Here is a 26,006-nt window from a genome sequence, read left to right as displayed (position 1 = left end):
CATTGCAGGGCCACGGTGAGGGCACAGCCTGTGGCAGCAGAGCTGCCCAGGCCCGGGGGCAGCCGGGGGTGTTGGGACCAGCCAGTGCTGGGGCTGAGCAGAGCACGAGGCCTCTTGCAGAGCCCTGGAGCAGCCTCCCACTTGCCAGCCCTGCCCTGGTGGGGTGACACTGTCCCCTCCCTACGGGACGCTCTCCCTGAAATCTTTATGGGGGCCTTTTGTGTCTCTTCCTGGTTGCTGATTGATGCTGGGGACCTGAGGGAGCCTCTGCAATCCCATCCATGGGGCACAATTTCCTCTCCAGAGCTTAACTCGCTGCAACCTTTGCAGGGAAATCTGTGTTGGCAGCGGCATCCTGAACCCTAGGGCAGTTTGTATCCCCGAGTGCTGATCCATTCTGGGGACCCAAGGGATCCTCTGCCATTCCATCCATGCAGCAGGAGTCACCCTCCTGCCCTTGACTCCTTGCAGAGGAACAAGTGCCATCTCCCTGTTTGGGAGAAGCCAGATGCTCCCCCTGGGCCATCAGAAGTGGTGCTGAAGCCTCTTTCAGCCCAGCCCCGGGTGCAGTTTTCTCATCCCCTCACCGAGTGCCCGCTCCCCCAGCCGGCACTGACCAACCAGGGCATTTGGCACACGTGGTTTGGTGGTTTGGAGAAACAACCCTGGGCTGGCAGGGGGCCAGAGAACCTCGAGGAACAGCCCTGGCAAGTTTGAAGTGACACTACATTAAAACAGCTTTTGATTAATATATAGCAACTCAATCAAGTGCTCATGAAATGACCTCACTCCCCTCATCCTCCTAATTAAACACCATTTTTTTGGGCTGCATCTTCATATTTTGGAGTATTTTTTGGCTGAATACTAACTTTTTGCAGTTTGGCAGGGGGTTAATCTCCCTGTTTCTGAGGCTTTTTTTTGCCTGAATCATGATGGTTTGGGTTTTTCTGGGCTGAATCTTGGTGTTTTGGAGGTTCTTATGGTCACAGGATGCCTGGTGAGTTCTAGAGATGGATTTGGGCAGGAGGAACCCCCAAGCCAAGGCACTCAGCCCTTGTTTTCTCCCCATCAGGATTTGTCCTTCCCAGAGCTTGGGCGGATGGAGGAGGAGGCTGCGAGGAAGAGGAAGATGCCGCGGGCCCCCCAGGCAGGTGAGGAGGAAGTCAGTGGCCCTTTGGGCGGGTGTTGTGCTGGCTCTGGCAGCCGAGCATGGCCCCCGGCTGCAGGACAACCCCGCTGCGGGTGTTGTGCTGGCTCTGGCAGCCGAGCATGGCCCCCGGCTGCAGGACAACCCCGCTGCCGCCGCCGTCCTGCCGGGGCCGGAGTTGGGGGGATGTCCTTGGCCTTCCCTGTGGGCCGGAGGCAAATCCCCTCCCTGTCCTTCTTGCTTCCTGCCCCAGGCCCCGAGCTGAGGACGGAGAGCCCGGAGGACAAATCCCCCCGGCAGAGCCTGGTGGGAGAGGCCGTTTTGAAGGGCTCCACGGCACAGGAAGGCAGCGGGGAGGAAAAGGGCCGGAGATCCCCCTGCAGGAGGGGCTCCAAAGCCAGCCCAGGGTGCTCTGAGGAGGAAAGACCCAGCCTGCACCGGGAAGGTGGCCAGAGCTTGAGGGGGAGCTCTGACCTGATGGTCCCTGAGCAGCCTCCCAGCAGGGAGAAACCCTTCAGGTGCTTGGAATGTGGGAAGAGCTTCAGGCAGAGCGCCCACCTCCTCACCCACCAGCACATCCATACTGGGGAACGGCCTTACACATGTAGGGAATGTGGGAAGAGCTTCAAGTACAGCTCCAACCTGATCCAACATCAGCAAATCCACACTGGGGAACGGCCCTATTCGTGTGGGGAATGTGGGAAGAGCTTCAGCCTGCTCTCTGACCTGATCCGACACCAGCACATCCACACTGGGGAACGTCTCTACCCGTGTGGGGAATGTGGGAAGAGCTTTAGGTACAACTCCAACCTGATCCAACACCAGCGCATCCATAGTGGGGAACGGCCCTACACGTGTGGGGAATGTGGGAAGAGCTTCAGCCAGAGCTCCAGCCTTCGCACCCACGAGCGCATCCACACCGGGGAACGGCCGTACAAGTGCTTGGAATGTGGGAAGAGGTTTCCAACCAGCTCACATCTCCTCCTGCATCAGCGGACGCACACTGATGAGAGGCCCTTCCACTGCACCGACTGCGGGAAGGGCTTCAAGCGGAACTCCCACCTCATCACCCACCGGCGCATCCACACCGGGGAGAGGCCCTACAAGTGTGGGGAGTGTGGGAAGAGCTTCACCAAGAGCTCTAACTTGACCAAATGCCAAAGGACCCACCGGTAAGAGAAGTCCTGCAAGTGCCCCGACTGCGGGAGGAGCTTCACCCACTGCTCCAACTCCATCAGCCATCGGAGGACTCCCATTGGATGATCCACAGGGACCCAAACTGGGCACAGACCTGGCGACCCACATTCCAGGTGATCTGTGCTGGGCAGTGTATTGGGTTTTAGATGGCCATGTTTTGGTTCCTGGGGGGCTCCAGGGGTGGGTTCTGTGAGCAGCTGCCAGAAGCTTCCCCCATGTCCATCCCCTGTCCCAACCCCCCTGACAGCGAGGGTGACTCAGGGTCTTGTTAACTGATCCCTTCGGGCAGATTAGAGTTAGTTTATCTCTATATATCTCTATCTGTATATATATGTAGGGTTTAGTTTAGTACAATTTTGTCTCCATGTAAAGTAGCTTTGGGGCAGTTTTGGCTCCTGTCTATAATGATATAAAACCACAAAAATAACACTTCCCCTCTCTGGCTCCAAGCCCAGCCTGTCCCCTCCAGGGGTGGATGTTCACCCCTCTGCCCCAGGCAGTTCCATTGCCCTTGGGCAGCAAAGCCCCCGCTGCTTCTGCAACTGGAGACTGTTGGAGCCATGGACCATTAACATTCCAGTCTCTCCCAGCTCTGCATCCCAAAAGTCGAGAGGGATCAATCTGTCACCTCAAAGTGGATCAATCCCACTGAAAATGGCTCAATCCCACCCCAAAATTCCTGTGTTTCTTATTTTCCCTATGTAATTCTGGGACAGCTGGTGCCACCCCTCAGCTCTCCACAGGCTGAGGCTTGGCCTTGCACTTTTGCTTTTGCTGGATTTCTTCATCAAATATTTCTCTCTCCCTGAAAAGAAAAATTTGGAAGGTTTTCAATAATCTGGACATCTTTAGACCATCTGGACAAATTACAGTTTGCAGTGTTGGAACAGCTCAGCCAGAATGTTTTCCATGTTTAATCATTTGTTCCCATCCCTCCCAGGAGGGAGGACACTGAACTCTTCCACAGAAACAGAAAACTAGTAACAAAAATTCAGAGACTACTGAAAATGAAAAATACCTTTTGCTCACAGGTGGCCCTTTCATGTCCTTCTCTTCTGCCTTCCTGCAATCCATGTTATCCACGGCAGCAGTTGCCTAGATCATGGCCCAAAAAAGCTTTTTAATTCCTTTATAATCATTCCAGAAAACTGAATCACAGTTGGGGGGTGGGAGACCAAACAGGTGTTCAGGCTGGAGAGCCAGAGGCAGCTCCCCAGAGAGAGGCCTCAGAGATAGTGATGGAATCCATCAGACGACCTTGGGCACTGTGAGAGGGAGAGAAGAAGCTGCAAACTTCAGGGGAAGGACACCTGTGGTGAAGACCTGCTACCAAAGTTAAAAATGAGAAGGAAAAGACTGTTTTAGTTCACCCCACTTATGAAATATGAATTAATTTATAATTAAGAATGACAATGTGTTGTTAGAAAAATTTGAATAGTGTGGATAAGTTAGAAAAAGTGTGTGAGAGTATGTTAAATAGGTCCATGCGTGCCTCCTTCCCTGTAGCCTAAAACTTCCTGTGCTAGGTGGGATAAAAATGCTTTAATGTAAACATTGCATACCTTTTCTGCCATTTCGGGGTGGACGAGGAGGATGGAAGAATAAAACTTCTATTTTTAGTGACGCAGTCAGATTGTCTTTATTAACAGCCAACAATAGTAAAAGAGTTTAAAACTGTGTCAGGACAGATTTTAGGCATTGGCAGTTCTCCACAATTCCTTTAGTTCCATGAGGCTCTGCAGTGTCACAACTGGCCCTTGACTCCATGAGGTTCCAAAAAGTCCCAGGGTTCCTTTGGCTCCATGAGGCTCTGCAGTGTCACAGTGGCCTCTTGATCCTGTGAGGTTCCATAGTATCCCAGGATTCATTTTTTCCATGAAGCCGTGGACTTTCACTATGGATCCCTGATTCCCTGCAGCCATGCTGTGTCACAATGGCACCTTGGCTCCATGAGATCCTACAGTGTCCCAGGGTTCCTCCTGGAGCATGAGACCCTGCAGAGTCACAGGTGCCCCTTGATTCCATGATATTCCACAGGGTTCCTCTGATTCCATGAGGCCCCACATGTCACAATGGCCCCTTGATTCCATGAGGTACAACAGTTTCAGAAAGGTCCCTTGATTCCATGAAGTTCCACAGTGTCACAAGGGTCCCTTTAGCTCCGTGGGGCTCTTTGACATCCCGTGACCTCACGGCTCTTTAGGAGCCCTGACAACTTCAACAGGGGGAAGTGCCGGATTCTGCCCTGGGATGGGGCAACCCCGCATGGATGGACAGACTGGGAAGGAGAGGCTGGAAAGCAGTGCCGGGAAAGGGCCCTGGGGGTGCTGGTGGGTGGCCAGTTGGCCCTGAGTCAGCAGTGCCCTGGCAGCCAGGAGGGCCAAGCCTGTCCTGGGGGCATCAGGCCCAGCATGGCCAGCCGGGCCAGGGAGGGGATTGTCCCACTCTGCTCTGCCCTGGGGCGGCCTCACCTGCACCATTGGGGTGGTTTGGGGGGACACAATGGAAGGGAGAGATTGAGCCATTAGAGAGTGTCCAAAGGAGGGCAAGGAAGATGGGGAAGGGCCTTGGGGGGAAGGCGTGTGAGGACACTGAGGGCACTTGGTGTGTTCAGCTGGAGGAGACTGAGGGGAGACCTCACTGCAGGTCCAACTTCCTGGGGAGGGGCAGAGGAGGGGCAGGCCCTGAGCTCTGCTCTGGGGGGACCGGGGACAGGCCCCCGGGGAATGGCTTGGAGTTTTGTCAGGGCAGGGTTAGGATGGATCTTAGAAAAAGATTCTTCCCCCAGCGGGTGTTTGGGCACTGAACAGGCTCCCCAGGGCAGTGGGCACAGCACCAAGGCTGACAGAGCTCAAGAAGTGTTTGGATGATCCTCTCTTGGGCTCATGGTGTGACTCTTGGGGATGGTCCTGTGCAGGGCTAAGGGTTGGACTGGATGATCCATATGGGTCCCTTCCAACTAATCCTAATGTGTGATTCTGTGATTATCAACCCTGTGTTCAGCACAAACCAAAACACAGCCCTGCACTGGCCATGGGGAAGAAATTTAACTGTACTGCCCCTGAAACCAGCACACCCTTTAGGGGCTCTCACAGAAACATCCCATAGTCCATTTTCCACCTGGAACCAGGGACTCTGAGTTCCTGCTTCCCCAGCCCCAGGGATGGTCTCCTTGTCTGCTCATTCCTCCATACTCTCTTCTCAGTGATGGCATCTTAACCAGACAAGCCCCTGGGAATAATTTACTTGTTAGTCTTCAATTCTTTTGTGGTTAATTAGACAGATCTCAGAAGTGCATTCCAAGTGAATATCTTGTATTACTAAAACCATGAGAAAAGATGTCTTTTTTGTGGCCTGTTTACTTTTTTCCTGTTTTAACATTGATATCAACAATCCCCAGTTGATTTTGGTCCCAAGTACTTGCTAATTCAGTCTGAATAGATAAGAATATCAAGACCCTTTTATGTCTGACAATCCATCAGACTTTATCCCTATCCCCACCCCACCATTCCCTCCTCAAAACCCTGGCACTCAAAGCAGCCTTGGGCAAATCTGAGCTTCCTCCACTCAAGGCTGGACCTGCAGGTTTCAGCTCCTTGGCACCAACTCCCACCTGCTTGGCTTGGAGAAAGAGCTGCCCGAGACACAGAGGGATGTTCATTTATTGCCAGCAAACAAAACCAGAGGAAGGCACAGCTCAGTAAAAACCAAAAGTCCTTCCCCTGCTGTATGTTAAGTCCACATTGCCTCCACTGAAGACCACTTTGCACAGTAGATAGTTTTAGACCAATGGCAAACACCTTCTGTGTCAAGCACAGATCCCAAGATCCCCCCAACACTCCCTGCCCTGGATTCTGTCCATATTTGCCCTTTCACACAGGGAGTCACACACTGAAGTCACAAGATCCTTCCACTCACAGAGGGAGGAAAAGGGAGAAAGTGAATGAATTGCTGTGTTGTGCAGAGATAAATCTACATTTATTCCGATAATCTGGGGTTACAGAAATGTTATCAAACACATTCTGCAGCATCTGTTCACTGGGGAAACATCTGGGTGGATGGCCAGGCCCAAGGAAGTGGTCAGATCTATTTGAGACACTTTCATCTGGTCAGTCCCATCCCCCTGTCCATTGTTGGATGTCACTCAGGAGCCCAACTCTTGGCTACCTGTGCATCTCCAGGATGGACTTTCACAGCCAACCTCTCTGCCCGGGTGGCAGGAGGGCCTACCCTGATAAGGCCTAAAATGCCATCAGAGAATGCCAACAGTGCCAGCTCTCATGCAAGCTGTCTGTGAGATCTGAGAGTTACCGGTGGCACCATGGGAATGGTTTTGGTGTTGAATGATGCTCAAACCAGCCTGGTTCACCCAACTCCAAACACACATCCTGCTTTTGGAAGTTGGATGGGACAGAGAAGCTGCTAACTGGCCTGTACATTTGTGAGGAGCAGTCAATCCCTTCCTACTCTAGAAGTCCAGTCCCCTTTCATCCAGGCAGGTTCTTCTAACACAGCCCTTCTTGGGGTAGATGTGTGGAGATTCCTGCCTTGGGTGGGGATGCCCTCCAAGGACACTCCTCAAGGTTGAGCAAAAGAAATCTCCCCACGACCGTTGGTCTGGGTGAGTTACATCACATCTCTACGTAATAATTATTTCTTTTGGCCAGCTTTAATAGAATTGTTTCAATATTTGCTTCAATATACTGCACTATCCTATCTTGTACTGTACTACTAGCAGTTTTAGCCTTTATACTGTGTAGTAAGTAATTCTGATTAAGATCTTTTGTCTGATCATTTGTAAGAATAAATGATTAATTTTATATAAATACTGCCATTTGGCCAATCATTAAAACCTGTGGGACAAAAGTGGTTCAATCCCACTTCTGTAACTCCTTAAATTTAATTTGTTGACAAAATCTGAGGCAAAGATTGGATCCCTTATTCCTTGAGGCTCCACAGTGGGACAATGGCTCCTTGATTCCATGAGGTTGCACTGTTTCCCAGCATTCTTGGGCTCCAGAAGGCCCTGCAGTGTGACAATGGCCCACTGATTCCATCATTTTCCCCAATGTCACAATGGACCCTTGATTCCATGCGATTCCACAGTGTCACAATGGACCCTTGATTCCATGAGATTCCACAATGTCCCGTTGGTTCCCTTTGGTTCCAAAAGGTTCTGTGATGTCACACTGGCCCCTTGATTCCTGACATCCCACAAAGTCCCGGGGTCCTTTTGATTCCATGAGGTTCCACAGTGTCCCATGTTCCCTTTGGTTCCAGGAGGCCCCAGTGTATTCCAATGGCCCCTGGATTCCAGGAGATTCCACAGTGTCCTGGGGTTCCCTTGTCTCCCTGAGTTTTGGCAGTGTCCAAGGGTCCCTTTGTTCCCAGGAGGTTCTTTTGTTTCCATCAGGCCCTGCCACATCCCAGACTCCCTTTGGTTCCATGAGGTGCTGGAGGGTCACAATGTCCCCTTGATTCCATGAGGTTCCACCATGTCCCAGGGTTCCTTTGGTCCCATGGGATTCCACAGGGCCAAAACTCCCTGCTTCTTATCCTTCCAACATTTGTGGGCCCATTCTATCCCTGCCTGGGATGGAGCACCATTGTGTTTCTGCAGGAATGGATCCATGGCCATCCTGCCACTGCACCAATTGAATGCTGCAGAAACGTCACTGCAGGCCCGACACTGGATGCAGGAACAGTCTGGGAACTACAGGCCTGCTCCCATTCAGGAGAGCCAGTCGGGGTCACAAAGAGCACAAGTGATTGACTGCAACCCCTGCAGTTCTCTGGCATTGCTGGGGACAAATGCATGAACTCCCAGGAGCTCTGCAGAGCCCTGACAGTGCCACTGCAATCCCAAGCTGCATTGCCCGGGTCAACACTCAGCACAGCCAAGGCCACAACCCTTCCTGAAAGGTGTCCCTTCTGGGCAGGGCCAGGGGGACAAACCCCTCCCTCTGTCCCTGCACATGTTGTGTCCAATTCTCATCCCCCACTTAGGGACAAAGTCAGGCTACATTGTGTCTTTAGCTTTGCATTTGCTTCACTCTTTTGGGCTTCCAACACACACACACACCCCAGTCTGGGCAGAGTCTGGCCCCCCAAAGAACACAAGACCTGACTAGTTGTGTCTCCCGCTGCAGTGGCTGCAACTTGGGCCACAATCTGTGCCAGGAGCAGAGAGGTCCCTCCCCACAGAAACTTCTTGGCAATGGAGTTCTTAAGAAAATGGGACAGGCTGTGGGGATCAGTGTCAGGGCATGGCCTGGGAAGCGTCTTGAGCATCCTCCTGTTTACCATGACCAGCCTTTTCATCCCTTTTCTCTCTGTTTTCTCACACTTGTTCCTTCACAAACCACCGTGATCCCACCATTCCCCTTCCTTTGGTTCATTCCTAGAGATCCCATGACAAGTCTTGCCCAGTCCCCAAATGTGCTTTCTCGGTGCCCTTCATAAGTATCAGACCCCAAACAGAATCCCCCATCTTCAACTGGCAAGGTCATCCTGGGAGGCTCTGCCATTGACCCATTTGATGAAACTTTCACACAGAGATGTCGGAACCTTATTTGAATTGATTTTTTATCTTTTGGGTTTACAATGGCTTCTCCAAAAACGTGGTAATTCATGTCCTAGCAACAGAAATTCTTTGGAGAAGGAGTTTGGGACTCAAAGAATCACAGAATGGTTTGGCTGGAAGGGACATAAAAGCTCATGTGGTCCAAGTCCCTGGACACGGAGAGTGACGTCTTCACTAATTCAGGCTGCTCCAAGTTCCTGACCTTGGACAAATCCAGGGAGGGGACATCCTCTTCTCTTGCAGTTCTTGCCAGCCCCATTGGTATTTCTTCATTTTATCCAATATAAAGCTCCCCTATTTCCGTTCAAAGTCATTTTGCTGTGTTGTGCCACTACAGGCCTTGGCAAAATGTATCCCTGTGACTATCTTAGACCATGTTTTCATTGGCAGACACCTTGGAGAGTGCTCAGAGATGTCCCAGGAAGGGCTTTGGAGGTCTCAGACACATGACCACTCTAGAGGGGCAAAGGAGTCGTGGGTTCAGTGGTGTGCAGACAGAGGACAGCACAGAAGAACCCTGGGAGTGCTTGAAGAGTTGCTTCAGAGAGGGTGGATGCTTTTGTTGTAGCAGAAAAACAGCACGGGAAAGAAAGAATTAATGCCAAGTGCAGCTGGGGAGGTCCAGGCTGACATGAGGAGAAAAGAATTTCACTCCAAGGGCAGTGCTGTGCTGCAACACATCACCCAGGAGGAGTCTGGATGAGCCCAAGGCTTTGTGTGTGCAGGAAGAGCCAGGGAGGATGCAGAGATGTCAGTGCAAGAAGGTACCAGCCAGGTGGGGCAGCCGGGGGGATGACGACAGCCTGCAGGGAAAGGGGCAGGGCATGGACACCGTAGGACAGCCTGGGCTGGAGAGGAGAGAGGGAGGGGGAGAAGCTGAAAGGCCCTGACAGAGCCACCTTCTGCAGGCCTTTGGCCATGGCTGCTGTCTGTGCCCCTGATGCCAGGAGGAGACAAGTGGCCCTTGCAGCCCTGGGGCCTCATGGCCTCCTTGTCCCTGCTCAGCAGCCTGGCAGGTGCCACCCCATGGTCCTGCCCTTGGCATTGCACATCCCACATCCCAGTGCCCCAGGAAGAGCCCTGAGGAATGAGGTAGGGACAGGATCTGCCTTCCCAGGGACTGGGGAGGCCTTGGCCCTTTGGATTAAGGAAACAAGTTCAGTTTTCCTCAGCATGAGCCACCTTTCCCTTGCTTGTCCATCCTTGTCATCACTGTCTGCAGTTTTCTGCTCTAACTGGAACCTGAGGACACGTTCTCAGTTGTGTCCCTCAGTGAGACTCATTAGCACTACAAGAAACTTTAGTGTTTCAATCTCACTTTGACTTCTTGAAAAGTTGTTTGAACATACTCTGAGGGACTGAGTCTCATGTAAACAACGTAAAACCCCCCGAGGGTCATGAAATGCCTGGGGCTGTTGCTGTGCTGCTGACCTGGGCCGGGCTCTTGGCACACAGGGAGCTCCTGGCTACCAAGAAGAGCTTCAAAGAGACAACTCTGCCTGGGAGCAGCTCCTCTGCACAGCCCAGCAGGGCTGAGGGCACTGCCAGGGCAGCTCAGGGACACCAGCAGGGCACACACAGAGCTTCCAGGGGCTCAGCACTGGCAGGAGGGCTGAGAGCTCCCTGCAGGAGGAATCTTGGCAGGGCTGCACATGGTGAGTCTGTGGCTGCAGGGCAGTGCAGGGGTAGCTCCTGGAGGCATCTCCTAAAGCTGGCCCAGCCCCAGCTGATGGGATGGGTGAGCAGGGGCTGTTTTGGGGCCCTTTGGAAGACCTGTGAGGCTGGGGGTGCATCCAGGGGTGCCCAGGGCTGTGGGGCAGAGCAGGGTCCTGCAGCCCAGGGCGCTGTGCTGGGCAGGGACTCTGCTGCCTGCCAGGGGCAGCTCTCAGCCGGCCCGGGGAGCTGCTCCCAGGGCTGGGGCACAAGGGCTGTGGGCAAGGAGCAACCCCTATGAGGGCAGGGAAGGGCTCTTCACCTGTTTAGAGTAGGTTGCAGGTTGATGTCTGCTCATAACTCCAGGTCATTACAGAACATTTCTCAAAGGAGTTTTAAGGAAGCACAGCAAGTCATGGGATACCTGACAATGTAGGATCCTGTTATTTCCATCTTCAAATATGTGTTTTCTGAGTGAGAAATTGGTCCTAAAAATTAATCTCACAGTTCAGGAGGAGGCACTGAAACTCCAAATCTATTCCTTCTAGAGGAGAAGAGACCAGGCAGTATCAGAAACCACCACACCTGTGCCTTACATGTAACTCTGGGTTCCTTTTCCAGCCTCCTCAGGGTTTGCTCTGAAGTTGCCATCAGAGCCTGCACAGCCAGAGATTCCCCTGGGCAATGCTACATTGCTGGGCTGGAACAGAGAAGATTTAACAAAGCTGCCCTTTTAAACAGTGCTGCCCTGCACTCATCAGGCTGTAGGTATTTGGGTTTATTAAAAATTAATTTGCACATGAAGTTATGTTCAGGCAGCACGAGGGAAAGCACAGGGCAGATGGGAACAGAGGGAGGGACACTGCAGCTCTCCTGGCTCTGCACTAAGCTACAGAGAGCTGAGCTGTTTGACCTCTCTTGTTTAAAGTCTCGTTACATTTTGCATCAAAAAAATGAGGATTTGTACTCCTAACAAGAACAGGTACCAGATGCAACCATAGGCAATAATAAACACAGACAGCATTATTTTAAGGACATGCTAAGCCTTTCCACGTCTTGAGAGTGGAGACTGAACTTTTCCATTCAAGTTGGATGATGCCTGACATCCCTTGGGAGTGTTTGATGCTGTCACAGACCAGCTCCATGTCCCCACTGGAGCAGGGGAAAACTGAGCCCTTGGCAGCACATGGGCAGAGCTTCTGTTCCTCACAGCACCCTCAGCCACCACAAACAAGGGAAAGGAAAAGCGTTTCAGTTCAGGGGATTTCTATGAGAAATAAAGTGTCTTTGCTTAGAGGAGTCTGTCTTAACTTCTCCCTGTCTTTTCATGTTTCTCAACAGTGTCCCTGTGCTGGGAAGCAGCAAATGCCCAACAGCAGCAACTCCATGTCCCAGTTCCTCCTCCTGGCATTGGCAGACAGGTGGGAGCTGCAGCTCCTGCACTTCTGGCTCTTCCTGGGCATCTCTCTGGCTGCCCTCCTGGCCAACGGCCTCATCCTCAGCGCCATAGCCTGCGACCACCACCTGCACAGCCCCATGGGCTTCTTCCTGCTCAACCTCTCCCTCACAGACCTGGGCTGCATCTGCACCACTGTCCCCAAAACCGTGCACAATTCCCTCTGGAGCACAAGGACCATCTCTTATGCAGGATGTGCTGCACAGATCTTTTTCTTTTTCTTCTTCATGTCAGCAGAGTATTTCCTCCTCACCATCATGTGCTACGACCGCTACGTTGCCATCTGCAAACCCCTGCACTACGGGACCCTCCTGGGCAGCAGAGCTTGTGCCCACACGGCACCAGCTGCCTGGGCCACTGGATTTCTCTATTCTCTGCTGCACACAGCCAATACATTTTCCCTGCCCCTGTGCCAGGGCAATGCCCTGGGCCAGTTCTTCTGTGAAATCCCACACATCCTCAAGCTCTCCTGCTCACACTCAGGCTACCTCAGGGAACTTGGGCTCATTGGGGTTACTGCCTGTTTAGTGTTCTGTTGTTTCATTTTCATAGTTTTCTCCTATGTGCAGATCTTCAGGGCTGTGCTGAGGATCCCCTCTGAACAGGGACGGCACAAAGCCTTTTCCACGTGCCTCCGTCACCTGGCCATGGTCTCTATTGTAATCAGCACTGCAACATTTTCCTACATGAAGCCCCCATCGATCTCCTCCCCATCCTTTGATCTGTTGGTGTCAGTTCTGTACTCAGTGCTGTCTCCAGCACTGAACCCCTTCATCTACAGTCTGAGGAACCAGGAGCTCAAGGATGCCCTGAGAAAAATGATGACTGGATGCTTTTCAGGAGCAATAAAGTGCCTGTGTTCTGGTGTGTAGCATTCAGAATGGAACTCCTTCATGGCCCAGCCTTCCTGCTCAGGTTTTTTGTGGAGGTCATTAGGTTGTTCTTGCAATAATTTTCTGTGCAATGAAATATTATTATATATCTGACTTCTAATTTAGTGTCTACACATTGAATTTGACCCAGAGATGTATAAATGATGAACTGTGCTCGCTGACTATTTAAACAAAATAAAGGACCCTGCAGTGCCTTCTTCGTCCAAGATCCTTCTTCTCAGATGTTCCTAAAGGACAGCACACTACAGGACAGGGTGGATTTGCAAATGGGGAGGGGACAATAATCCCAACACAGCAGCACTGCCAGGGAGCAGCAGGGCTTGGTCTTTGCAGAGCTGCTCTCTTGCCACTTCCACACTGTCCTCCTGAGCCCCTTTCTCGCTGTAAGGCCTGAGTGCTCTCTGAGCACAGTCCTGTGGGCTGGAAGCCCTTGGAGCACAGGCAGGGACAGGCCCTGGGAACTTGTGAAGCAGAGCTGGGCTCCCTCGCAGCATCTCCAGGATGCTGTGGGATCTTCTGAGGCCAGGGCATGGACTGGGTCACTTCTTCTGTGACCTTGCTCCAGGGCTGGAACTCTCCTGCAGTGACACCATGACACTCCTGCTCTCTGCTTTCCAGGTTTCATTTTCAGATCCAGTCTTCCTCTCCTGTTCACAGGGACATCCTGTGAGTGCTTCAGAGCTGCCATCCTGGGGCAGCTCCTGCCCAGCATGGGCAGGCACAAGGTCTCTCCACCTGCTCCTCTCACCTCCCCAGGGCCACTGTTTTCTGCAGCCTCCTCATCCTTGCCCAGCACAGCCCTCCTGGCAGAGTTGGACACAGCCCTTGTTCTACACCCTCCTCAGGCACCTGCCCAACCCCCTCAGCTCCAACCTGATGGTCAGAAAACTTCAGGGCAGGGAGGCACCAGGGAAAATGCTCAGGACACCCATGAACTGCAGGGAGAGACCACTGGAGTGGTGTGTCTGTAGGGAGAAATCACTGCTGCCTCCCTTCTAAATCACCCTCAGGACCTGGACAAGCCTGGATTTTGTTTTGTTTCCATGAGGCCCTGCAGTGTCAAAATGACCCCTTGATTCCATGGGGCTGCACAGTGTCCATAGGTTCCATTTTCCATGAGTTTCCCCAGTGTCACAATGGCCCCTTGGTTTTGTAGGGTTCCCCAGTGTCCCAAGGTCCATTTGGCTCCAAAAAGGCCCTATAGTGTCGCAGTGGCCCCCTGATTTTATGAGGTTCCACTGTGTTCCAGGGTTTCCTTGTCTCCATGAGGCACCAATGTGACACAATGGCTCCCTGGTTCCATGAGGTTCCAAAATGTTTCAGGGTTCCTTTTGTTCCATGAGACTGCAAATATTAAATGGTCCCCTGGTTCTACAAGATTTCACAGTGTCCCTGTGTTCTTTTCTTTCCATGAGGCCCTGCAGTGCCACAATGGCCCCTTGATTCCATGGTGTTGCACAGTGTCATCACAGAGCTGAGCCCAACCAGATGAAAGTTTGGGGGAGATTAGGAGGAACTGGGACAAAAAGGATTGGATATATGGGGAAGGAAAGAGGGACTTGACCAACAGAGAGGAAAGATTTTAATGAGGTAAAACCAGGTTCAGGGAATGCTGAGGGTGCTGAAACACTGACTGTGCAAACATTCCTGATGGACCTTTATGCACTTTGTAACCTCAAGCCCCAACAGTACCCAAAAGTGGTGCCCCTCCCATGGAAAGGAATCCACTGCTCTAATTCCAAGCCAGAAAAAGCCCAAACCCAGAACTCCAGACTCTTATTTGTCCTCCAGTGCCCACCCCAATCCCAAACCTGTATTACCAGTATGAAAAGCCAAATTTTAATCCTAACCCAGCCCAAAACCCTCTTCCCCTAATCATGAACCAGACACTGCCAGCAGAACAACAAACCTTCCAAACTTCTGCCTAATCCCCACCCTGAGCTCTAAACCCCAAACCCTGACCATGAACCACCCCCACAGTCCTTGGGAGCAGGGCAAGGCCCTGCAGGGCCCAGAGCAGGCCCAGGGGGTTGGCAGAGGAATGGGAGGTGACCTGGATCTGCTCAGCTCTGCAGTGACCCCCAGGAGAAGAACCTGGGCTCTGGGAGGGATGTCCTGTGGCACAGGGGCTCAGGATCCAAGGTAATAAGGCCAAGTGCCCATGGCAACAGCCAGAGCTGGTGCAGAGACATCAGGGAGGGTCTGGAAATGCTGCTGGGAGGGGGGTGGGAAAGCAGGAGGGGTGTGTGCAGCCTGCAAGGCCAGAGCAGCAGCAGGGCCAGGGCAGGACAGCCTGCAGGAGAGATGGCCAAGGGCTCTGGCAGGGCTGCAAGGCCCAAAGGCACCCAGGCCTTTGTCCCCTTGGCTCTGGCAGCTGCCTCTGCCACTCAGGCCACCACAAGACACTTGCCTTGCAGGTTCTGCACTTGGTTTCTGCCTCGGCCCTCCCTCAGCAGCCTGGCAGGGGTTGCCCAGTTTTGGGCCTTGGTTGTTCCTCCCCCTCCCATCCCACTGCCCCCCAAACAGCCCTGAGCCAGCCGGGAGGGACAGGATCTGCTGGGCCAGGGCCTGGGGCTCAGGCCTTGGCCTTTGTGCTCCACAAAACCAAGGCAGGCTTTGCTCAGCATTGCAGGGGCCTGCCCAGAGCCTTTGTCTGCCTGCACTCCTGGCCTCCAAGGAGCTGCTCCAAGGAGTCCCTGGGGAGGCTTTGTCAGTGCCTGCCCTCAGTGGGGCCCAGCAATGCTTCAAGGCACTTGGAGTTGGGCTTCTGACTTCTTTAGCAGCTGCTTCAATCTTCTCTCAGTACCTCAGCATCATGGGCTGGGCTGCAAACACACCGTGGGGCTCATTAAAATGCAGAAATCCCTCAGGATCTCTTTGTCTTCCTTTAATTGTCTTCAAGGCAATTTCAAAACAAGTCTTCAAAGTTTGTACTTTTTTTTGTTTTAATTCAATGATGGCTATTTTTTAGTTCAGAGAAGAGGTGATAGAGGTGTTCTCCAAGTGATCTTGATGCTGAGTGTCTCCTCAGGAGATCCACACTGACCCTGGATGATCAACCTTGCTCCTCACCCCCCAACCTCACCAGTTTTGACATGGCCAATCTTGGATTGACAGCTGATGCAACTCCATCAGTTGCATCATCCATGCAACTGTGGGATCCATTAAAACACTGAAAAACAAATTATTTCCCTTCCTTTAATTGTCTTCAAGTCTTCAAGACTCCTACAGCTAATTGGAGTTGTTTTGTAGTTTAGCTAAGGAGGAGGATTTTGAAGTGCAAGTCATGAAAAATATATTTTTTTTGATGAAAGAGAATTATTTACACAGAGCCTTGGGATACAAGAGGGTCAGGGTGCAAAGGATTTGGATCCGAAGACAAAGGGGCAAAAGACGTTAGTAGAACTTAATAATTGACCAGTTGAACAGTTATCAAGTGATTCAATAGCATTTGCTACAATTTTAACAGTGGCTGAATTATAGATTCACAACAATAACAACATTCCCACCACAGTCAATTCACACCCACACCCAGGCAGAGATGTGTGGACACATCAATAGCTGGGTGTGGAAAGGTCCCTCTCCCAAATTCTCCTTGTTGTCAGGGAAACAGTCCCACAAATCCCACAGCTGGAGGAGTGTTTGTTGAGGGGCATCAGAATTGTCCTGGGCATCAGCGAGGGTCTTTGGAGTGTTGCAAACTGGAGGGTTCCTGAGCTGGGAGAGGCTGCCAGAGGTGTCCCACTGAGAGGGAGGTGCTGGGGAGCTGCCAGGGCCTCCCTCAGCCCCGCTGGTTGTGGGCTCCCAAGGTGACTGGCTTGAGTTATCTGCTGAATTTCCATCCTCGTGTCAGGAATGACTGGAGTTTCCAAAATATTTGAGAATTGTGACCAAACTGTTCCATTTTGGCCATGATTCAGGCAGGGAATGTTCCAAGGCTTTCATTGGATGACTGATTATCCTGTAATCTCCACGTATTCCACCGCAGATTGTTCCCACCTTTATCATCCAGGAGCACCTGGTCCAGTCCAGGGACACTTCCCCACACCCCTGGTCCAGTCCAGGGGCTCTTCATTGCTTTGCTGGTTTGGTCAAGGCTTGTCAGGAGCTCCTGAGATCATCGACCAGGCCTGAGGACAATGGGGAGAGGATGCACCACCACAGAGGCTTCTAAGAAAAATGAGGAAAAACATTTTGTAGGGCCTAGATATGGTGTGATAGGACAAATGGTTTTAAACTAAAAAAAGGCAGATTTGAAGTAGATATAACCAAGAATTTTTTACACTGAGAGTGGTGAAACACTGGTACAGATGCCAAGAGAGGTGATGCCTTATCCCTGGAAACATTTCAGGTCAGGTTGGACAGAGCTCTGAGCAACCTGATGTAAATGAACATGGCCTTGCTCATTACAGAGGATTTGGAATTGAAGAACTTCAAAGGTCCCTTCCTACCAAAACTCTTCCATCATTCTACTGGAGCCAAGGCAGACAAGGATCACCCAGGTTTCAGACCCAGCTGAGCATCCCCTTTGATGGCCCATCTGGCAGCTCTGCTACAAAGCTGCTGCAAAGAACCTCCAGACCGAAAGAGCTATAGGGCTTTGCTGCCTGGGGGGTCTCTGCCACCGTGGAGGGCCTGGAGGTTTTGGGTGACTCTGATCTGCAGGAAGGACAAGGTGCTGATGGAAATGTCCTTGGCTTTCGACATCCTGTGATCCAGGAGCACTGTGAAGGTCACCGGTCTGTTCCTTGGCTGCAGCATCAAAGGGATGGCTAAGGTTTATCAAGCATTGGAACAGAATGTCCAGGGAAGTGGTCGAGTCACCACAGAATCACAGAATTGTTATGGTTGGAAAAGACCTCTGAGATCATGGAGTGCAACCATTAACCCAACACTGGCATGTTCACCACTGAACCCTGTCCCCAAGTGCCACAGCTCAATGTTTTTGAACACTTCCAGGGATGGTGACTGTAAGACCCCAGGTTTGCGCTACGAGCTCAGCAAAGGGGTTTTACTTTTAAAAATAGAAAAGGCACCAAAAATTTCTGCCCTCCAGATATTTGAGAAGGGCCTTCAGTTCTTTTAATACCTTGAGAGAGACCACAAGGGAGAAGGCACTGCACACGTTTTCTCAGGTGGTAAAAACCCACACTTTTAATGGCAAACTTTAGAAAATAAGGGAGCCTGGCAGAAAGTTATAAGGCAACATTCAAGGAGAAGAGAGCATTCAAAAGCACTGACTGATCACAAGCCAACCCATCCAAGTCAGCTGGATGGTTTATTGACAATGTGTCCCAAGGGGCGGGACCTCCGATGCCATAGAAACCCTTCCCCCTGGATTAGGAAACATTTGGAATTCATGAGATGTTCCAGTGGAGCATGAAAATGAACAGCAATTTTCCTAAAGCACAGAAGCAAGCAGAACAAAGCAAGGCCCCAGCAGGTGCAGAGCAAAGGTCCCCCCATCCCTGTGTCCCCTGTGGCCGCTGAGGCGGCAGCGCAGGCCCGAGGCGGTGCCGGGTCCCGGTGCAGCCGGGGCAGAGCGGCGGCTGCGCGAGCGGCAACCCCGGCGGTGAGTGCGGCAGCCCCGTGGCAGCGGCGGCTCCGGGCACAGACGCCGGCGGCAGCCGCTGTGGCGGCGGAGCAGCGACTCCGAGGCGCTGCAGGAGCGCTGGCTCCGCTTCCAGGCGCCGGCAGTGTCGGGAAGCCGGTGCCGGGCGGCTGCGGGGCAGCGCAGGCCAAAAGCGGCAGCGGCGGCAGCCTCGTGGCAGCGGCGGCTCCGGGCAGACACGGCCCCGCTCCAGCGCTGCCGCCTCAGCGGCGCTCAGGGGACGGCGCGGCGGCTCCGGGGGCAGCGGCCAGGGTCTCCCTCTCGGGGCAGCCCCGGGCACCAAAGAGGACCAGGGCCCGGCGTGTTGTCAGCTTGGTTCTCTGCAGTTCTCCCGGCATCTGAGCACAGGATGGGATGGGGAAATTGAGCTAAACCACAACAGGAGCTCATGGAACCGAGTGGCCATTGTGACACTGCAGGGCCTCCTGGAACCAAAGGAACCCTGAGAGCTTTTGCAACCTCATGGAATCAAGGGGCCATTTCTGGCAGGATGCTCTGCTCTGACAATACCTTAAAAATGGTCAGAGAATGCAAACAATACAAGCTCTCTGTGGTGAGTTACTGCTGGTGTCAAGGTGCTGTTTTTAATGTTGAATTATGCTAAACCCAAAACGGTTCCTGAAACTTCAAACACACATCCTGCTTTTTGAAGCAGGATTTGATAGATAAGATGCTCCCTGGCCTGCAAATATGTCACCCTTAATAACTATAAAAGCCCCATGCAACTTTGATGTGGCAGATTCTTCCACAGACTTCCTTGAAGTGTGTGGAGCTTCTCCAAAGAAGCAGGGACAGCTCTTCGTGGTCATTCCTCAGGGGTTAAGCGAAAGAGAGAGAACTACCTCCTGTCATTGTGGGGTGAGTTACCTCAATCTGTGCTTCAGGATTGTTTCTTTTTGCTGGCTTTGATGCAATTGCTTTAATAGAATGACTTTGATAGACTGCACTGTCCTATCTTACACTATACTACTAGGAGGTTTTGGTTTTTATACTGTGCAGGAAATAATTCTGTTTAAGGTCTTTCATCTGTTCACTTGTCTGATCAATTTTCTGTTCATTTGTCATAATAAATAATTCATTTTATAGAAATATTTATAATTTGCCATCACTAAAACCTGCAGGACAAAGTGATTGAATCACACCTCTATAATTCCTTCAATCTAAACCAAAATCTGAGCCTGAGATAGGATTCAGCCACCCCCAGGCTCCTCTCTGAGAAGGAATTTGGAAAGCAAGGGGGTCCTTTCTGCCCCTCGTAGCTCAACAAGACGGCTTCTGCCATCAACTTTGTCTAAGCCTTCCACCCCCCCAGCCCCAAGCCGTGACACATGGGCATGTCTTGTCCATGCAGTGCAAACATGGACTCCTGAGCTGGTCATTTGCTGTCCCTCCTTGGAGGGAAGAACAAGCCCAATGGCCTGGGGTGAGAGGCCAGTGCTGGGAGCGGCGCTGGCTGTGCCAGGGCACTGCTGGGTGCCCCCACCCTGAGCACTCCCACCCTTGTGCTGGTCACTGCTGTTTTCCTCTGCAGGGCGTTGTGTTGGGCACATCCTGGAGAGCAAAGTGGAAAGCAGATGGAAGCTTTCAGGCCCTGCCCTGGGGAGATGGCCCTGCAGGATGGCAGTGCTGCTGCAGAGGTCAGCTCTGTGCCAGCAGTGCCCGTGGCTGTCCCTACCTGCAGTCCCTGGACAGTCCTGCAGCAGGACTGGGACCGACTGCCAGAGCACTGAGGCCTCCAACAACACAGGGCTCTGCAGGACAGTGTGGAAGGGAAGGGAGAGGAGGCCCCGCAGGAGAAGGGCTGCTGCTCCCTGGCAGTGCTGCTCTGCTGGGACTCTTTTCTGGCCCAGCTCTGCACAGAGGCCCCGACCCTGCAGCTGCAGAGAAGTCAGAGAGGAAAGATGTCAGGCAAACAAGCCAATGCAGAGTTCTTTATTTGGTTGAAGCAGACAGTGAGTACAATTTCCAATTTGCACAGCCTGTGGGCCAGGCTAGAAAGGCAAACACTGAATTGAAAATGGTGTTTATATACATACAAATTTGTATATCTATATATATATCTTATATATATATATTTATATATGAAGATTTTTCAGTGTGAGCAAATTGTCACAAAAATAACACCCCTCCCAGGACGAAAAAATAAAAGAAGGTTTGGTGGGCCTTTAAGAAAGTATATAAAAGGACTGGTCTTTACTGACGTACATACCATGCAGAAGAAGGAGGGTTTATTGCTTCTGAAAACCATGCAATTACGAGTTTCCTCAGGGCATCTTTGAGCTCCTGGTTCCTGAGGCTGTAGATGAGGGGGTTCAGTGCTGGAGGAACCACTGAGTAGAGAACTGACACCACCAGATCGAGGGATGGGGAGGAGATGGAAGGGGGCTTCAAGTAAGTAAACAAGCCAGTGCTGAGGAACAGGGAGACGACAGCCAGGTGAGGGAGGCAGGTGGAAAAGGCTTTGTGCCGTCCCTGCTGAGAGGGGATCCTCAGCACAGCCCTGAAGATCTGCACATAGGAGAAAACAATGAAAACAAAACAACCAAATATTAAACTCGCATTAACCCCAATAAGTCCAATTTCCCTGAGGTAGCCTGAGTGTGAGCAGGAGAGCTTGAGGATGTGTGGGAGTTCACAGAAGAACTGGCCCAGGGCATTGCCCTGGCACAGGGGCAGGGAAAATGTATTGGCTGTGTTCAGCAGAGCATTGAGAAAGCCAGTGGCCCAGGCAGCTGCTGCCATGTGGGCACAAGCTCTGCTGCCCAGGAGGGTCCCGTAGTGCAGGGGTTTGCAGATGGCAACGTAGCGGTCGTAGCACATGATGGTGAGGAGATAAAACTCTGCTCTAAGAAAGAATATGAGTAGAAAAACCTGTGCAGCACATCCTGTGTAGGAGATGGTTGTGGTGTCCCAGAGGGAATTGTGCATGGCTTTGGGGACAGTGGTGCAGATGGAGCCCAGGTCTGTGAGGCAGAGGTTGAGCAGGAAGAAGCCCATGGGGGTGTGCAGGTGGTGGTCGCAGGCTACGGCGCTGAGGATGAGGCCGTTGGCCAGGAGGGCAACCAGAGAGATGCCCAGGAAGAGCCAGAAATGCAGGAGCTGCAGCTCCCGCCTGTCTGCGACTGCCAGGAGGAGGAACTGGGTGAGGGAGCTGCTGTTGGGCATTTGCTGCTTCCCAGCACAGGGTCTGCTCAGAAAAGGAAGCCATAGGGTAGAGTTAAGACAGATGCCTCTGAGAATATCTCTCCAGATTTCAATACAATTCATTTCAAGATTAAATCAAATTTTTCTTCCTAATATGTGCTGGCAGAGGGTTGTGTGTGGCAGGAGCTCTTGCCATGTGCTGCGATGGAGTTCAACGTGTTTCCAGGCCAGCACTGTAGTTGTGCTGGACAGAGCAGGACAGGAGCCCTCCTGCAGAGAAGCCAAGGGCTGGGACAGGAGAATGCCCACCCCCAAGGGAAGGCTCAGCACTGCCCAGGATCCTGCCCAGGCAGAGCTGGGCCTTGCTGGGGGCAGCTCCAAGCCCAGCAGCACAGGCCCAGCAGAGAGGGCAGGGTCCTGCAGGGGAGATGTTCTCCAGGCAGAGGCAGCTCCTTGCCCAGCACACAGTGCCCAGCAGAGCTGCAGGGAAGGGCCCCCAGAACTGCCTGAACGCCCCCTTCCCCAGGCCTTGGGGGCATTTGCCCCCCACTCCCTGCCCAGGGCTCTGCTGCCTGGAGCTGTCCCTGCCAGCAGCTGCTTCCCTGGGCCCAGGGCTGGGGCCTGCCAGTGCTGCCAGAGCCCATCCCAGCCCTGGGGGCTCAGCTCTGCCCTGCAGAGCCCTCCCAGCAGCACAGGGCACTGCCCAGGGGCATCTCTGGCTGGGCAGGCTCTGATGGCAATGTCAGAGCAACCCTGAGGAGGCTGGAACAGTGACACTGATGCTGCCTGTAAGACAGTTTTGATGTCTGATACTCTCAGGTTCAATCCCCTCTAATCTAACAGAGTTCAAGTTTCAGTGTCTCCTCCTGTGCTCAGAGATTAATTTCTGTATCGCAGTCAGCACCCAGACAACCCAGAGTATAACACTGAAAGAACTGGTTCATTCTCTTTAAGGTACCCCGTGTCTGTCTCTGCCTCTTGCAAATACCTTCTGGGAAATTTCCTGCTTAGATCTGGAGCTGTGACCAGCCCTCATCCCTGCAACACACTTTGGAGATCAGAAGGACTCTGCCCTGCTCTGCCCTCCCAAGAGTTGTTCCTTCCCCACAGCCCTTCTCCCCCAGCCCCGTGGCAGCTCCTTGGCCGGGCTGAGAGCTGCCCCTGGCAGGCAGCAGAGTCCCTGCCCCAGCACACAGAGCCCTGGGGGCAGGACCCTGCTCTGCACCACAGCCCTGGGCACCCCTGGCTGCACCCCCACCTTCCCAGCCCACAGCCAGCCCTGGCACAGGGAACCTTCTTGCCCTGGGCCTCTGAGGGGGCAGCAGCAAGTCCTGCTCTGCAGCAGCTTCTCCTGCTGCACCCCAGGAAATCCAGCAGAGCCATCCTGACAGCTCCTGCCACTGGGGGCATTTGGCAGCTGGGAGAGGCACTTGCAGGAACTCCCCTGCACTGCTCTGCAGCCAGAGCCTGAGCGTGGCAAAGGGCTGGCAAGGTTCCTGCCCTGAGCAGCTCTGCCCTGTCCTCCCAGCCCAGGATCCCTTCAACCTCCTGCTCCCTTCTCCTCTCTGCCCTTGCTGCCTGCAGCTCCTGCCCTGCTCTGCCATATGGCCACTTCCTCTGCACTGCAGCAACTGGGAGAGTCCTGCTGAAAGATCCTAGAAGCTCTGGGATGGACCAGCTTTAGGAGATCCCTCCAGGAAGGCAAGTTGAACTTTCCTACAGCCAGAGAATTCTTCCTTCAAATCCTGGGAAGGTTTCTCCCGTGGTAAGAGCTCAGTCACCTCCCAAGCCAGGCTGCCTCTCATCTCTCTGCCTTCTCTCCTGTGCCCTGGGTGCTGCAGGCAGTGACCTCAGCCCTGCTGGGCTGTGCAGAGGAGCTGCTCACCAGCAGAGCTGTCTCTTTGAAGCTCTTCTTGGTTGCCAGGAGCTCCCTGTGTGCCAGGAGGCCGGCCCAGCTCAGCAGCACAGCAACAGCCCCAGGCAGCCCTTGCTCTGCCCCTCTGGGCTCCCTCCAGCTGTCCCTGGGGCTCCAGGGGAACCTGCTGGCACACAGCTGAAGGAAATCATGATGTTCCTCCTCTCAGCTGGGCACAGACACTTCTTTCAGCACTGTCATTTCTCCAAACACACACAGAGTTAAGTTCAAGAGTCCCCTTTTCATGTCCCATCATTAGACAGGAAACCCAGACAGTGCCCAGGAGGGATCTCCTTCACCTGCACTGAGGGAAGGGACTCAGCTGAGTCAACAGAGGTGTCTCCTTGTGGCTCTGCAGAGCTGGGGCCACAAGGACACTCAGCTCCCTCCACAACCCCCATGGGCTGGGATTCCTCCTGCCCCACTTCAGTGGGCCCAAAACAGGCCCCTGCAGGTGACTCCTTGTCCCAGCTGCCATGGGAATGAAGGAAGACCAAAGCCAGGAGTGACCTGCTGGGACACAAAGCCCTGGTTCCTTCTGAGGGGCCAGAGGTGACCGAGATTCCTGCTGGGAACTGCAGGCTCCAATGGAGCAGTTCCTAGGGACAGGGCAGCAGCTGTGGGATCTTCTTGGAGGCTGCTGGGACATTGCTTTGGCCAACTTCAGTGGCAGAAGGTGCCCACATGTAGGACAGGGGAACCTGTCACTGTTCCTTCTGTCCAGGGCAGCCCATAGAGTTGCTCAGGTGACCAAATGGAGTCAGGTGGCACAGGGAGAGAGGTCTCTCTCCTGTTCTTTATCTGGGTATTTTCTACATGTCCTCAGAGTACAATGGCAGTTGTCTCCTGGACATCCCTTCAATGCTGAACCTAATTCAGGGCAGCAGAGCCTGGATTGAACAGCCAAAGAGGGGCCTGTAGTGCCAGGGGAGGTGCCAGGGCTCTGCAGCACAAGTGCAGCAGCTGCCATGGACAGCACAGGGCCTGTGCAAGAAGCCCGTCCCCATTCCCAGCAGTTGTGGGACAGGCACCACCCAGGGCTTCTCAGACACATTGGGTGCCTTTGGGGCAGGGAGTGAATCCCAGCCCTGCAGGGACACAAAGGCTGTCCCTTCTCTGCCCAGCCAAGGCCGGGCCAGGCACGAGTCCAAAGCACATCAGCCCAGGCTGTCCACACTTGTTTCCTCCCTCTGCTGGCTCTGCTCTCCCCCAGCATTTCAGCAGCATGTGCTGATCTCCTCAGGGATCAGGCCGGTGATTTTCCCCCTGGGCCTGAGTCTCAGCACGTCCACCCCAAGGCCATTGTCAGCAAAGCCTCTGCACACCCCAGCTCTCGGGGCTTTCAGAGCAGCTTTCCCCACTGCAAGTCTGTTCTTACCCCCGGTGCCCCCACTGAGGGGCTGCAGCCAGACAGGCCCCAATGCCCTGCATGTGGGGCACAGGCAGGAGGAGCTGCAGCCCCAAGTCTCTCTTCATTCCACTTGGAGGCAATAACAGCCCAGGCCTGCTGAGACAGTTCCCAGGTTGCAGGGCTGTGATGGGTTGGGAGAGAAGGCCAAGGAGACACAGGAGAGAAAGAGCAGGAGAGAGGTGTCCTCAGTGGGAAGGAGCTTCTTGGACGTGTACAGCTGCTCTAGGGGATAAACAAATTGGGTGAACTTTTGTGGGTGAGGGTCAGAGGAGAGAGTGGTTTGGGTGACCTTGTGGAGTGAGACAAAGAACCCATTCAAGTTGGCTTTGATTACTCTGGAATTCACTGGAAAGGCACCACGACAGGATGCAAAGAGTCCCAGAGGTTTGTGCAGGGTCTTGGTAAAGACAGCCCTTGGGACACAGGCCTTTAGAGCACAGCTGGCAGGTTGGTGGACAACAGGGAGGCTCATCTGCATCTGCTTCTGTTCAAGAGGAACCAAGAGGTTGCCATAGTAACTGACGATAGCAATGGGACTGTATGATGGTTGCCATGGTAACTGACCATAGCAATGGGTATGTATGATAGTTACCATGTTAACCGACCATAGCAAAGGGAATGTGTGATGGTTGCCATGGTAACCGACCATAACAATGGGAATGTATGATGGTTGCCATGGTAACCATCTGTACCAGTGAGAGGTATTATGGTTGCCATGGTAACTGACCATAGAAACGGGAATGTATGATGGTTGCCATGGTGACTGTAACAGCGTAACGATCATGGTTGCCATGGCAACGGAACATAGCAACAGGAATGTATGCTGGTTGCCATGGTAACTGACCGTAGAAACGCGACGGTATGATGGTTGCCATGGGAAGCGAGCGTAGCAATGGGTATGTGGGATGTTTGCCATGCTAACCTAACGTAGCAATGAGATTCTATGCTTGTTGCCATGGTAACCAACCATGGTAATAACAATGTGTGATGGTTGCC

At 52.9% G+C, this 26,006-nt stretch overlaps 3 protein-coding genes across 3 annotated transcripts; 2 read left to right on the top strand and 1 right to left on the bottom strand.

Moving 5' to 3' along the window:
* The first annotated feature begins 1,099 nt into the window (after positions 1-1,099).
* LOC113961433 (zinc finger protein 239-like) lies at positions 1,100-2,323 on the top strand. The gene is made up of 3 exons (XM_027671746.1): positions 1,100-1,151; positions 1,401-1,876; positions 1,952-2,323. Exons 1-3 carry the CDS (start codon positions 1,100-1,102, stop codon positions 2,321-2,323), a joined length of 900 nt encoding a protein of 299 aa, XP_027527547.1.
* Positions 2,324-12,077: 9,754 nt separating this feature from the next.
* LOC113961432 (olfactory receptor 14J1-like) lies at positions 12,078-12,880 on the top strand (the record flags this gene model as incomplete). The annotated part of the gene is given in 2 exon segments (XM_027671745.1): positions 12,078-12,858; positions 12,861-12,880. Coding segments are annotated over 2 exon segments (801 nt in total), but the record flags the coding sequence as incomplete, so codon positions are not given.
* Positions 12,881-20,733: 7,853 nt separating this feature from the next.
* On the bottom strand, positions 20,734-21,705 carry LOC113961431 (olfactory receptor 14A16-like). Its single transcript, XM_027671744.1, has one exon. The coding sequence runs from the start codon at positions 21,703-21,705 to the stop codon at positions 20,734-20,736; it is 972 nt and encodes a 323-aa protein (XP_027527545.1).
* Between the last annotated feature and the right edge of the window lie 4,301 nt (positions 21,706-26,006).

Source organism: Neopelma chrysocephalum, unplaced genomic scaffold (assembly GCF_003984885.1).
Source record: "Neopelma chrysocephalum unplaced genomic scaffold, ASM398488v2 Primary Assembly neopelma1_97185, whole genome shotgun sequence".
NCBI classification, from domain to species: Eukaryota; Metazoa; Chordata; class Aves; order Passeriformes; family Pipridae; genus Neopelma; species Neopelma chrysocephalum.
Note: the sequence above shows the minus strand (reverse complement) of the source record. Positions and strands in the feature narration are given on the sequence as shown.